Below are 14,815 nucleotides of genomic sequence, written 5' to 3'. Positions count from 1 at the left end.
AAGGACCATCTTTACCTAATCCCAGCCTCTAGGGCTACGCTCAAACTGCAGGTCTTAATGCTCGATTCTGAGTTTTTGAACAAATCCGATTTTTTTGTCTGCTCGTTCACACTACAAATAAAATGCGACAGCAAATGCGCTCTAGTGTGAACGCTCAAAGCGGCCGCATGCGCAAAAGAAGACGTCACGCACAACGCGCTCTGTTTAGACCCAGAGCAAACAGTATTGTTTGACTGATGGCCTTAATATAAAGACTTGTTTCTGACTTTACGTTTCCCAATTTTGCTTCAAGTTATTTTGTTATTTACATAATAATGTAGATAACCTAATAATGATCCTTATTGCTGTTTTAGAGGAGCAGTGCTTCAAAGGATAGCTGCAGATTTCTGTCAGAATCTGCAGATTATACAGGACAAATAAAATGTTCACGTTTCTCCAACGTTGTCTTCCCAACAGTTTCACTGATATCTACACTGGATGGACAGGAAGCGTTCACGATGTCTTCTCCGGAGCTGATAATTAGCGTCTGTCTTGTGTCAGTGATGTAAAAGACGGATTTAATGCGACATGACCATCAAACAGCAGTCGCTTTCTAAAACATCGGATATGTATCGGATTCAGTGCCACATACGAAAGTGACCCAGAATATCGGATTTGTGCCGTTCACACTGTCACACCATGATCGGATAGATGGTCGCAGAGGGTCAAAAAAGTCGGATTTAATGCGCTTTCGCCTGCAGTGTGAACGTAGCCTAATACGGTATGTTCAATCTTATCAGTGAATGCCCAGCATATTGCAATGAGTATCATTTAACCATTTACTGCACCTACAGTACCTGTATGTAGTCAAATGTGTGGTAAAGATGTAGATAATTGAATTTAATTATTAATAAACTGCATGCAATGAAAACCAAAACTGAAATTGATTCAGTTTATACATTTCTTCTGTATGCCCTCTAGAATATATACAGACATCCATGTTTACAGTGATACAAAGCATTAGAACAGTTTATCTATATGTACTTTTGCTAATAACAAATAATCTTTATTTTTAATCAAAAACATAAAGTACAAGTCTAATTAGTACCATGAATAAGAAATTTGAGTAGTGAAATGGTTCAAATAAAAATGGATGTTCATGTGACAGTGAGCTAATGATAATTCTATTAGAAGTAAAAGAACTGTAATGGCCAGGGCATGCAAGACTACTTAGGGCTGCCAGTTTATTATTAGAATAGGTGTCACAGATAGAGTGCCCTCACCCATCGGCTCCATCCAAGCTCTGTAGTGCCTGCTGGGTAAGGTAATCTTATTGAGTCAGTGTGAAGTTATGCTAACCTCCCCAAGCCACACAGGGTTGATGGTGTTGGATATGATGGAGGAGCGTCTCTCCTGGCCATGGTGGGTAAACTTTGGGAGGCCGCTCCTCTTCCCGGGCTGGATCGACATTTTCAGGTAGGGGTCCGGGTTGAAGAACATCCCTTTCTTTAGGTTCACTGCTCGGAAGTCTGAATTGGAATACTTCATGAGTATTTTTGTATTCATTCTCCAGCACATTTCCACTGACTCATTCATCTCACCTGACAGGGTGAAGCTGACAAGTTTCCGACAGTGCTCATACTCTGACTGCTCCTCCACCTGGCCTTCACCCCTCACCTGATGACAAAAAAAAAGAAAAACAAAAAAATGAACATGTTTTCAGCCCTGACTCTAACAGATAAAAGTTTAACCAGGAAGACTTAAGTGGGTGGAGTTAAGACTGTTTCTCACATCTCTTCACATGAGAGAGGTTAGTGCCATTCACCCTCACTACAATCACACCTCATTGAATCTCACTGTTTAAATTCAGTTTATGGCTTCCCAAAGCCACAAACTATCCAAAATATATTATTCTTTTCACAAAGCTCCATGTATTAATGCTTGAATTTATTAGCCATTATTTTATCAGGATGAGTCAGTAAGAGTGAAAAATAATTTTGTGAGCTCTTGAACTCTTGAACAGTTCCTCGTGTAACCTGGATTTATTATCCATCCATTTTCTTCCACTTATCCAATTCTGAGTCACGGTGTGGCTGGAGCCTATCCTAGCTGTCTTAGGGCAGAGGGTCGGGGTACCCCTGGACCTGTCCAGGGTGTACTAACGCATAGAGACAGACAACCATTCATACTCCAATTCACACCTATGGGCATTATAGAATTACCAATTCACCCCACTAACTGCAGGTCTTTGGACGGTGTGAGGAAGCCAGAGTACCCAGAGAGAACCATACAAACACAGGGAGAACATGCAAACTCCACAGAGAAAGGCCCTGGCCTCACAGCAAGAAGGTCCTGAGTTTAGTTCCACACTGAACCTTCTTGCTGTGAGGCAACAGTGCTGACTAGGGCTGGGCCATATCACACCGTTCACAGTAACACCGGTATAATGTTGGGCAACGATAACAAAATGAAATATCGCAATAGAATATGGGTAAAACGCGCATGTGCAGTGCCTTTGTTTACATACGGCGACGCAGAATGAGAAGGGCGAAAGCAGATCGTTGAATGAAACATGAACCAGAACTGGTTTGTAAAAATGCTGCAGCTTCAGTGGTGTGGAACTGGTTTAGCTTTCGTCCGTCAGATACACAACAAAGCACTATTTTTGGTAGCGCATGCTAGCGGGCCGTCGTTATTACCGTGTTGTTTGGAAAACACGGCACACTTCAAATCAATCCTTAGATTTTTCTCAAAAATCAACAGAGCCCCTTATAACCCCGTGTGCCTTATGTATGAACTCTGGTTGTGTTTACTGACCTCGAAACGATTTTATGTGCACGGCGCTCGAAAACCTGTCAAATGTTTCAGTACGACTTTGCTAAGCTACGAAGCCGCACCGCTTGATGGATTGTCGGAGCATTACGGCTATCGTAGGCGGAGCCTCGCGGAGTGATACGTACTGTGCTTCAACATAATGTTACCGTATTGTGTGTGTATAACCTCTTTTTAAGTTTTGTGGATATTATACATGGTTATGCTGAGGATATGTCGGCCAATTTCCACTGGAAATGCCCTTTGGTTAAACTGTCAGCAAGGAATTGCATTTGCACTGTTACATTTGTATATAACTTTAATGCACATAAAAACAGCTGCTTGTTTAAGTTAAAATACATTGATGGGTTTTTTTCTTTTGCACTAATAAAGTTGTGGAGTTGTAAAGTATTTTGTCTAGTGTCAATTATATCGTCAATTATATCGTCAGTTATATCGTTATCGCAAATTTTCAAATGTATATCGTGATAAATATTTTTGGTCATATCGCCCTGCTCTAGTGCTGACCACTGTGAGATTGCAGAACACTGGTCAACTGTTCTGCAGGTCAAGTTAAAGTCCGACATCACAAAGGAAAGTCCTACAACACAAGGCACACTGTCCTTTTTTAGTCACTAGTGACTAAAAGATTCTCACCTTTCCACGCACTGAGCACATACTGCTTTGCCTTTACAGTATGGCCCAGATAAACCTCAAATTCACACTGTACAAGATCTATCGTAAAACATTGTTAGATCCCAGGAGGTCTGGACTCCATCTACATTAAACTTTTCTATAGCATTGAAGGTCTCAGTGAGCACCATGGCCTCTATCATCTTAGTCAGGAAGCTGAGTGTTAGGGTACCTGGGTCGTCCACCCAGTGTTTGTGTTTTTGTTTCTCTGAGTCTTGTTAATTTATTCGGTTCTCTGTGTATTTTAGATTTCTTTGCCCAGTATGATTTTACTCCTGAGTTTATTCTCTATTTCTAGTCTTGGTTTGCCTTCGTGATTCCTCCCCTGTTAGGTCAGTCTTGTCTTCATGTGCATCTGTCTGTTCCCTTAGTCTGTGTCTCTGCGTACTTCCTGTTTTACTTTGATAGTCTCCCGTCGGTGTGCGTCAGGTTCTGTTTTGCGTCTCCCCGGTCTCATCTGTTTAATTAGGGTCAGCTGTGTTTCCTTTCTGGTTCTTGTTCCCTTATTTAACCCTTGTATCTATTGTCTGTGTTTTCCTCTGTTCAGTGTTGTGTGTTTCTAGTTTAGTTTCTAGCGTTCCCCAGTTTATTTCCTGTATTGACTCATGCCAGCAATAAAGCTGAGGTTTTTGAGTTTATGTTCGCATGCTGGAGTCTGCATTTGGGTCCTCCATTCCTGCCTGCCGCACACAGACCATGACACGAAAAACCTGACAGTGCTCCGGCGCTGCTCTGAGGATAACCTTCCAATGAGACAACCATTTCTGCAACAGTTACGCCTGTCTGGCCTGACAAAAGCCACTCCTCAGTAAAAGGCACACAACAGCCTGCATGGAGTTTGCCAAAAGGCACCTGCCAGGCAACCTATCAGATAATGACAAAACAAAATTCTCCAGTCAGATGAAACAAAGATTTAAGTCTTTGAGGGTCATGTCTGGAGCACTGCTCATCACCTGGCCAATATAATCCCTAAAGTGAAGCATGGGGGTGGTAGCATCATCCTTTAGGACGGGTACTCTGGCTAGTCTTCCCAGTTTCTGAGGAAAAAAATGAATCTAGCAACACAGAGACATCTTTGATCATGTTCTAAGCTGAGTTCAAGGTTATGGCACGGTGGTTAGCACTGTTGCCGCACAGCAAGAAGGTCCTGAGTTCAATTCCACCATCAGGCCGGGGTCTTTCTGTGTGGAGTTTGCATGTTCTCCCCGTGTTTGCGTGGGTTCTCTCCGGGTACTCCGGCTTCCTCCCACCGTCCAAAGACATGCAGCTTGTGGGGATAGGTTAATTGATTAATCTAAATTGTCACTAGGTGTGAATGTGCGAGTGAATGTGAGTGTGAATGGTTGTCTGTCCCTGTGTGTTGGCCCTGCGACAGACTGGCAACCTGTCCAGGGTGTACCCCGCCTCTCGCCCTATGACAGCTGGGATAGGCTCCAGCGCCCCCCGCGACCCTGAAAAGGATAAGCGGAAGCGAATGGATGGATGGATTCTTGTGTATTGGTTTGAATAACTGTGTCCACCTTTTGCTGTTCTGGCTTGGCTGGTAGGTACTGGACCTTCTGTTCTGGTCATGCTTCACCTTTTCAGGTGAAGATGGCTATTAGAGTCCTCTACTATAACTGAGTCGGCTGGGTCCATGATCAACCCAATATCACGGCAAAGGATGTTATAGACAGGCCAGTCCACTGTGTCCATTTCATGTTTTAGAAAGCTAAAACATGAAATGGACACAGTGGAGGGGAGTTGCCATGATGGTCACATTCTTTTGTCAGGCGGCAATTTGATCCATAATAAAGGACTTTGAAAACCACACAAAAACTGAAATTTCAGTTTCATTGTTGAGTTCTTACAAAACACTAAATAAAACACATCACAAGGAGGAAGCCAGTGGAAGAAAGTGGCATTGAATAGACTGTGACAACACAAGATAACGGGGGGATAGGAAACAGGTGGGAACACAGTTTGTTAATAATAATAATAATAATAAACTTTATTTATAAAGCACACTTAAAAACCAAGGGTATGCCCAGGTGCTTAACAAGTAACATAGAGAATAGGAGGAGGATAATAGAAATAGGACCAAAGCAAGTACTAAGTATGCAAGCAGGTAGCTGTCACTGATACACAGGAAAGCAACAGGTACAGAGCAAACAAGAATTTAAATGAGCATAAAAGTGCATCATATAAAATCATAAAAGAAATATTAACTAGAGGGAAAGGCAAGATTGAATAAGTGGGTTTTTAGTCGTGATTTGAACAGTGCAATGGAGTCAGATGCGCGGAGGTCGAGAGGAAGGTTATTCCACAGTCCCGGGGCAGCCAGAGCAAACGCACGGTCACCCCGGGACTTCAGCCGAGATCTGGGTCGGGTCAGAAGTAGTTGAGTGGCAGATCTGAGTGTTCTAGCAGGAGTATGTGGTTTGAGAAGTTCACTAAGATAACTTGGCGCTAATTTATTAATAGTTTTGAATGTAAGGAGTAATATTTTAAATTGAATACGGTACTTTATGGGCAGCCAATGTAAGCTAGCTAGAACAGGAGTAATATGGCAAAATTTCCTGGCACCAGTCAAGAGGCGGGCTGCTGGATTTTGGACTGTTTGCAGTCTACGAAGAAGAGAAGAAGGAAGACCGTAGTACAAGGAGTTACAATAATCCAACCTGGAGGTCACAAAAGTGTGAATAAGCTTCTCCAGGTCCTCGTGCAGAACATAATGCCTAGCCTTAGAGATAAGGCGCAGTTGGTGGAAGCTAGATCTCACTACAGCAGACACTTGCTTATCGAGTTTGAGCGAGCTATCCAGCAGTGCACCCAAGTTACTGACATAGTCACAAGAAAAACTAGCAAAGGAACCCAGGGCAGCACAGAGTTGGGCACGAGGGATTTTACTGTTGAACACCACAATCTCAGTCTTCTTATCGTTTAAAACGAGGGAATTACTCAGGAACCATTCTTTGACCTCCCGCATGCATTCTTGAAAGTAGTGCAGGGACACAGCAAGGTCGTCAGTAAGGTCAAAATAGATCTGTATGTCGTCGGCGTAACAGTGGAAGGCGATGTTGTATTTTTCAAAGATTGCGCCCAGAGGGAGCAAATACAATGAGAAGAGAATAGGGCCTAAAACTGATCCTTGAGGCACACCACAACAGACCAGAGCGGAGGAAGAGGAGAAGGTGCCTAAGTTAACTGATAAGGATCTATCAGCGAGGTATGATTTGAATCAGTCGAGGGCAGTGCCTCTAATACCCACAGTGTGCTCAAGTCTTAGTAATAAAATGTTATGGTCCACCATATCAAAGGCCGAAGAGAGGTCCAGTAAAACTAGGTTTATATGTTGAATTGTCATTTATGCTTAGAAATATGTACTCATATATACTTTGATTTTTATAATCGATTGCATAATGATAGAGGTCTGATCCTTAGTAGTCTGCAAAGACTGTGTGTGCCTCCCAGAGTGTTCTGGCACACACATCCTAAGGTCATGAGAGAGGTCGTACCTTCTCTTACTGTTTTATGGTACGGTAAATACATCTATGTCTGCTTAGGTATAAGTGTCTTTTGTTTAGATAAACTGCTGGACTTCCAGGTCCAGCAGATCTAGGGGAGTCATTCACGGGGTCACATGCTTTTTGCCATTGTAGCAGATCCATCTGCTTCTGCTTATCCTTTTCAGGGTCGCGGGGGGGTGCTGGAGCCTATCCCAGAGGTCATAGAGCGAAAGGCGGGGTACACCCTGGACAGGTCGCCAGTCTGTCGCAGGACTAACACACAGAGACAGACAACCATTCACTCCCGCATTCACACCTATGGGCAATTTGGATTACTCAATTGGGAGGAAGCCGGAGTACCCGGAGGGAACCCACGCAAACTCCACACAGAATGACCCCGGCCTGATGGTGGAACTGAACTCAGGACCTTCTTGCTGTGCGGCAACAGTGCTCACCACCGTGCCACCGTGCTGTAGTAGAATTGTCTCTAAATGTTCCAGCAATAGGCCTGTGCGAGACAGACCTATCACAGTTCTAGGTTAACCAATCACTCTGGGGGACGGTAACAACTCAGTTTTCCTTTAATATAGCTGGTGTGTTTTTCTTTCATTTTATGGAAGAGATCAGCAGAGTGTGATGTAGGAGTGCGTTTAAGTTTTAAGGAGTTTGTAGAGCTGAGCTGCCTTTTATTTTGAAAGGTTTTCTCATGTCTGATATATTAGACGGCCAAATAAAAGCCTGTATTTTGGTCAAGTTTTGGCTTGTCCTCACTGTGACGCTGATTTAAACTCCTTTATTTATTGACAGATACAAAACATATACATTTGTAACAAATCGCAGCTGCTTGGGCCCACACCTGGACAGAGGACACAACAATCACTGGGAGAAAAGAAGGTGGGACACACAGACAGCTATACATACTGGTACTGCAGGATTCTTGACGGTGATACAAGGTGTTGTTGCTCTTAATGCTCCACTTATACCATGATAATATTTAAAGCAGATCTTTGTCTCGGCTGTGGAGAGAGAAAACACAACACTCTACCTTTATGATCATAATTCCATGTATTAAAAAACATTTTCATAAGAGTTATGTAACTTGGTAAAATATGTGCCAACAACAGAAAGCATTGATTCCAAAATCACCTTATTTAAATAAAATTGAAACATAAATCTGCTACTACATTATATTACACACTGTGTAAAAGTCTTGAGTTACCCCAACCATTCATTATAATTTGCTAGAAAAATGGGAAATGTAGTGATTTATTGAAAGACATGCAAACACACATGGAAATACAGTTTGTAAAGAAAAAAAAAAGTCTGTACAATTTTCAATGTAAGTCAGTATTTTGTATGAGCACGCTGAACAATCTCAGACACGCATCTTTGTCATTTCTTTAAGCAGTCTTCGCAGATAGCTCTCCAGGCTCGGTGAAAGACATTCCAATGCTCTTCTTTGGATGTTGCAGATCAAAATCTGACCATACTTTTCTGTGTTTGTAATGCCATCAATTCTGACAAGATCCGTAACAGCACTGGCTGAAATTGTTATTCAGATGCCAGAAGAGAACGGATGTTGTCGCGACCTCCTGAAAATACTTTTAGGATTTAATCCACCATATACACTACTGGTTAAACACCTTCTCATTTAATGTTTTTTCTTTATTTTCATAACTATTTTCATTGTAGATTCTAACTGAAGGCATCAAAACTATGAATGAACACATATGGAATTGAATTATTCCAGGGTTTACCTTCCAATATAAAGCGCCTTGAGGCAACTGTTGTTGTGATTTGGAGCTATATAAATAAAATTGGATTGAACTGAATTTAATTATGTATATCTGCTACTGGAACTCTGTGTGGCATTTAAATGGACTCTAATCTGAGGTGCTGTTAACTTGCGATTTCTAAGGCTGGTGACTCGGATGAATTTATCGTCAGCAGCAGAGGGGACTCTTGGTTTTCCTTTCCTGAGGCGGTCCTCGTGTGAGCCATAGCACTTGATGGTTTTTGCAACTGCACTTGGGGACACATTCAAAGTTTTAGCAAGATCTGAAAACTGCTGTTCACAAACGCTGCCCATCTAATCTGCCTGAGCTGGAGCTGTTTTGCAAAGAAGAATGGGCAAAGATTTCAGTCTGTAGATGTGCAAAGCTGGTAGAGACAGACCCGAAAAGACTGGCAGCTGGAACTGCAGCAAAAGCTGGTTCTACAAAGTGTTGACTCAGGGGGCTGAATAATTACACACACCCCACTTTGCAGTTATTTATTTGTAAAAATGTTTGGAATCATGTATGATTTTCGTTCCACTTCTCACGTGTACACCACTTTGTGTTGGTCTTTCACCTGGAAGTCCAATAAAACTGATTCATGTTTGTGGCTGTAATGTGACAAAATGTGGAAAAGTTCAAGGGGGCCGAATACTTTTGCATCCACTGTAGTTTTACTAGTGTTGTGAAACTGGCTCTAGATTTCAATATGCTAGATTTTAAAATGGCATGGAAGTGGGTTGATGACTTTTTAAAAACTATTTAAAAGCTAAGTATTTGAAGTTAAAAATATAAGGAATTATATACTGAATGTTTAAATTTTGTATCAAGTTAAAATAAAATAATTATTTTTTTAAATACAAATAGAAATTTGATCATTTGAGACTGGAGTAAACCAGGTCTTTAAATCTGTCCCACATTACTAATTCAAGTTTATTTTGATGGTAAGAAAGACCAGTGAAAATTGAACCTTCAACAATTTGTGAGATATTCATATATAAACATCACCTCAAATTTCAATGTGCAACAAAATGGCCTGAAATGAATATCTATGTATCTTGAAACATATTTAATACATGAAGCTAAAATTTCACAGTAACCACGATATATGTTCAAACTTTGTTCCATAACATTTCATGCAAACCATGCAAACCAGATGGAATCACCCACTGATATAACCTTGTTGTCCTTTGCATCTCCAACTCAGAAACGGAGACTGAGACTTTAATGCACTTGTTCAAGCCCTGCACAGACCCCGGTGAAGCCTGGCCTCCACAGCATATCATTAGGTTTGTATCACCAAACTCAACAAAGCTATGCAGCATTAACGGGAAGTATGCATCGCATAAATACAGGATCATTTGTAATTAACAAGAACACAAGACACTCACGCTCCATAAAATAGGGTCCCGGCTCCAGTCTCCACACAATCTGTCCTCTCTGGGTGCCGTTCACACCGCGGTTCTTGGATTCCCACACATTGGCCACACAGTTCTCATCTGTGAAACATTTATATGTAAATATACATAAATATGTTTAAGTAAATATACATTTCTAAATGTGTTCTTTACCTCTGCACAGATGCTTACAGACATAGAAGGATGCCAACAGTTATTGATACAAGAAGAACACAAAACTAAGTTTTTAAACAGTGAAATTACAACTCACACAACTACACTTAATTTTCTATTTGTTTGTTTAATTGTTACATTATTTCAATATCTTACATTTTATGTATTTACCTTCTTATTCTTAAGATCTTTTGTACTTACATTTTTCCATATCATTGGTTTATTTTAAGTTTTTCTTCTTCATTGTCTGTCTGGTGTGTAACATTGTTGTTAATGCACAATTTGCACAGTTAAGCAGCATGATTCATTATTGAAGAATTAGGGGTGCAACGATATTCGTATCGATATTGAACCGTTCGATACAGTGCTTTCGGTTCGGTACGCATATGTATCGAACAATACAACATTTGTAATTTATTTTATCAATTTTCCTTCTGACGATGCTGTCTGTGTTGAGCGCTCAGTGGATCTGCGTTCGACTACTCCGCCTAGGCTGCACTGTCGAGCGCAGATCCACTGAGCGCTCAACACAGACAGCATCGTCAGAAGGAAGAGCGCAGGGCAAGCTAGCGAGACAGAAGTTAAGCTCTCCTTGCAACATGGACCTCCCCCACTCTCAGATCTGGCGTTTGGAATTATTTTGGTTTTCATGTGACGTATGACCCTGAAGGTAAGCGAGTCATGGACTAAAGTAAAACAGTATGTTGGATGTGCCACGCAATGCTCAATTACATGGGTGGGAACTAGTGTGTTAGCGCAGTTAGCTCGTTAACGTGTTGGCCGTCTAGCCCCATGCACGGGGCGATCGGCGGTAGCTCGTTAACGGAGATTTGCCGTGTTGTGGCGTTAAGGTCATTTCAACGAGATTAACCTGAAAGCACTAGTGGGAACACAACGAATATGACTGCACATTTACACCGACATCATCCTAGTGCAAAGACAAAAACAACAAGCATGCTACTAACTTTAGCCGAGTCATTTAGACAGCTGTTAGCACATGATTCTCCTTATGCTGCTGAGAATATAGCCCAGAAGAAGCGGATAGTATAGCTTTTATTTTGGAAAGAGACATTTCTCTGTAATAAACTCTCTTTTCCAAAGATGAGTGATTCCTCAATCAGATACAGGGCTCGCAATATCGCTAGCCCGACGTCCCGGAGCTAGCGATTTTTTCAGTCGGGCTACCAAAATCTATCTCTTCCCTGCCCGTCGGGCTTTTGTAGGAAAAATATATGTCAATGCTTTTGCATTCTTTCAGAAATGTAGCTGGGTAATTATGTCATTGGCATCGGTGAGCCACTGTCAATATGTGACATATTGAAGTCGCGTTTGAATTTGCGCTTGTTTTTTTGCTTTCACTTTGCAATCGTGCGAACTGTGTATAGAGAGCGACAGCACTGATCTGTGAGTGATGATAATTTGTGCACCAATTCCTCTGACATCGTCTTATTAATCGTTAGCTTACTATGCAAACATGACAAGTGAAATCTCCCGCAGCTTAAACATGTGAGAGGTTGATCGCGCAGAGAATCATCAACATTTTATTTGTATCGAAAAAATATCGAACTGTGACACCAAAGTATCGAACCGAACCCAACCGTGAATTTTGTGTATCGTTGCACCCCTATGAAGAATGTCATAAACGGTTTAAAGTGCCTTTATTATTAGATTTTTTTCAGTCTTCACTAAACGGTTCTCAAATTTAACTTAATATCTGAGTGTCTCTTAGCTTTCAACCAGTTGGTTAGTCCATTTTTTTCCTCACTAAGTTGACTAAGAAATTGGTTGCCCTGAACATCCATAATAGCCATTTATTTACAGGCAGCGCCTGCTAGTCCATATCTGATGATCCCCAGTTCAGTTCTGAATTGGCCTTTTCCTGCTCCTATTTTTAAGCATATTAAAGGACAAAATCAGCAGTGTCATCCAAACTGAGTTATGATCTGCACCCAGTTTTACTCACTTTACTTAAATTCACCATCTCATATTTGCTGGATGACGCACATTTGACGATGAAATTAGCCCACTATGGTTGGGCTAATTTCTGACGGAGATGAGACAGCATACAGGGTAGAGAATTTAAAACATAACTTATGGACTTGGCACAGACAGGTCCGCTCCCCTCTCATTATAAATGGAGAACGGCTGGCCTCTGCCACCCCTGAGGCTATTGCCAGTTCATCCTGTCTCAAGAAACCAGGACAATCACAGGCGACCCCTTGCACCTTGCCCACCACTTGACTCACTGCCCTCTGGTCGGCACCTCAGGTCAATGAGGTCCCACTCCAGCCTCAAAAACACCCCACCCACCAATCTGAGCCGTGGTCTGAGTAACCCTCAGGTCACTCACACACAGACTCTATACTCAGACCAGGTCCAATGCACTACTTTCAAGCACTTTGCAACCTGCCCTCTAATGTGTGCCTTCATCCTGCTTTGTATCCGTGCTGTCCTACTATTTACATTTTTATTCCATGCACATCGTACATGTACAATGACAATAAACGTCTATTCTATTCTAAGATGTGCAGACACACACATGGAGTAAAGAAGCAAAATGCACACTCACATGCAGGGGTGGTTAAACACAAGGCGAGGCATTTATTTTGGCCAGAGAGAATAATAGAAAACACAATAGAAAAAGATGGAACAAAAGCCAATAGTGGGAAATAACACTAGGAAAACAGTAATACTAAAGCTGGCAGACCCAAGGAGAAGATGACTGATGTTCTGAGAAGAGACAATACATACACAAGGAGGTGATTAGGAAAAGTGGAGACACATGGGAAAAGACACAGCAGAATGGAATTAAGCTAATGAGGCAGGAACAGGAAGCATAAACAATGAGATCCAGACTAAGACACAAACTTGACAAAGAAAATGTAAATGGACATGACTGACTTTACAAAGGTGATGCTGGGGAGAAGACTCTTAGATGAGACCAAGACCGACTGGACGCAAAAGGGAAGAAATCTTCCCGTTGTTTTCATGGCATCGCTGGAAAAAGGCTGAAGTTAACCTTGCAAACCACATTTTCGACATGGTGTATACGGGGTACAGTGGTCACTCAGCATTAGCATGATTTTATTTTTTCTAAGTAAACACACCTGTTTGACATTTGACCACTGTTAAAAATAAATGTATTCATATAGCACTTTTCACAGATAAATGTCACAAAGTCTTCACAATAAAACGAAAAAAACTCAGATTAATTAAAACATAAAACAACAAATGAATTGTTGTCTGTATAGAAGTGTCTTCAGCTGCTTTTTAAAAGAGTCAATGGAGTCTGTACAACTTAAAGACAACTGAAGAGAACTGTATAGCCTTGGTGCCTGAAAAGCCCAAACCTGGCGTGTTTTGAACCTTGTACCAACCAAGCATGAGGTTTCAACAGCTCAGAGTTTTACTGGGGAGCTTCACCACGTACAGCCCTAAAACTTAAAACTAAAATTTTAACATTTATCAGCAAACAATGAAGAGAAGCCGAAATGCAATATGCAATCTCTTGTTAGGGCCAGTTAAAAGTCTTGTCGCAGCATCATGTCGCAGTCCAAAATCCAGAGTTGATTTGGAGAATCACTGAACTGTCAAATATGACGCCCAAATTTGAGACTCGACTGAACAGAAGAGCCGGAAAACCCACTGATATTCCAACTTACCCAAAAGGAATATAAAAGGAGCCCGATATCGACCGCCCACTTACCCCACGTCATAATAAGACACCGAAGAAGAAGGAAGCATCCAGGGTAGCCATTCTTGTTTCTGTTACACTGTCATCGACTTTAAACTGGTGTAATTTTGCAATTGAAACTATGATATATCCCATGATATTGATGGACAAAGTTGTAGAAAATAGTTCAACTAAGATAAATTACCTATCATTACAAAAGTACAGCAGACTGAATGCACAGTCTAAACAAACACTGTTACTGTAGAGCTGCAGAAGGAAGAATATTTCAAGAATCCAATAGAAATTCAGAACTTGTAACAGCTTGTAATAAAAAATGTAATTATGATAAAGATAAACAAAGATTAAGCAAGCTTTGAAAGTAAAGTATAAACAGTATTTTTTTTTTTTAAAGTGTTTTATGCAAATCTAAATGTGTTGTTCATATGTTTGAGCTTAAAAATTTTTTTAGTTTGAAATATATACTGGTCAAATAATCCGAATACCTTAATAATCCCTAAGTATATGTATGTATTATGTAAATAAATAAATATAGGAACACTTTGGAAAACACATCTGATCTCCATCCATCCATTCTCTTCCCTGTATCCTTATCCAGCTCACAGTAGGTGCATGAACCTATCCCAGCTACCACAGGGTGAGAGGCAGAGTACACCCTGAGAAATGTGCCAGCAACAAAAGAGTCCAACGTCTTGAAATGAAAAATGTACCCACAGAACACCTGAAAAAGTAGTGAAAAAATAATGTGGCAGACTAGTCCATTTTTCAGAAATGGAACTGCAACAACCCAAAATGGCACTTTGTATG

The 14,815-nt window shown here is 41.1% G+C and overlaps 1 protein-coding gene across 2 annotated transcripts in view; it reads right to left on the bottom strand.

Annotated features, from left to right (window-relative positions):
• The window catches only part of hecw2b (HECT, C2 and WW domain containing E3 ubiquitin protein ligase 2b), a 75,597-nt gene that overhangs the window by 52,655 nt on the left and 8,127 nt on the right, over window positions 1–14,815 (bottom strand). For both annotated transcript variants that reach the window (XM_085398750.1, XM_085398751.1), the window contains exons 3-6: window positions 10,138–10,245; window positions 7,893–7,987; window positions 1,581–1,656; window positions 1,339–1,508 (exon numbers count right to left, since the gene is read on the bottom strand). In XM_085398750.1, the coding sequence (XP_085254876.1) occupies window positions 1,339–1,508; window positions 1,581–1,656; window positions 7,893–7,987; window positions 10,138–10,245 (449 nt within the window). The remainder of the gene's footprint in view (window positions 1–1,338; window positions 1,509–1,580; window positions 1,657–7,892; window positions 7,988–10,137; window positions 10,246–14,815) is intronic.

Source organism: Rhamphochromis longiceps, linkage group LG23, assembly GCF_057381845.1.
Source record: "Rhamphochromis longiceps isolate RC_006_pf linkage group LG23, R_longiceps_female_GT1.1, whole genome shotgun sequence".
NCBI lineage: Eukaryota > Metazoa > Chordata > Actinopteri > Cichliformes > Cichlidae > Rhamphochromis > Rhamphochromis longiceps.
Note: the sequence above shows the minus strand (reverse complement) of the source record. Positions and strands in the feature narration are given on the sequence as shown.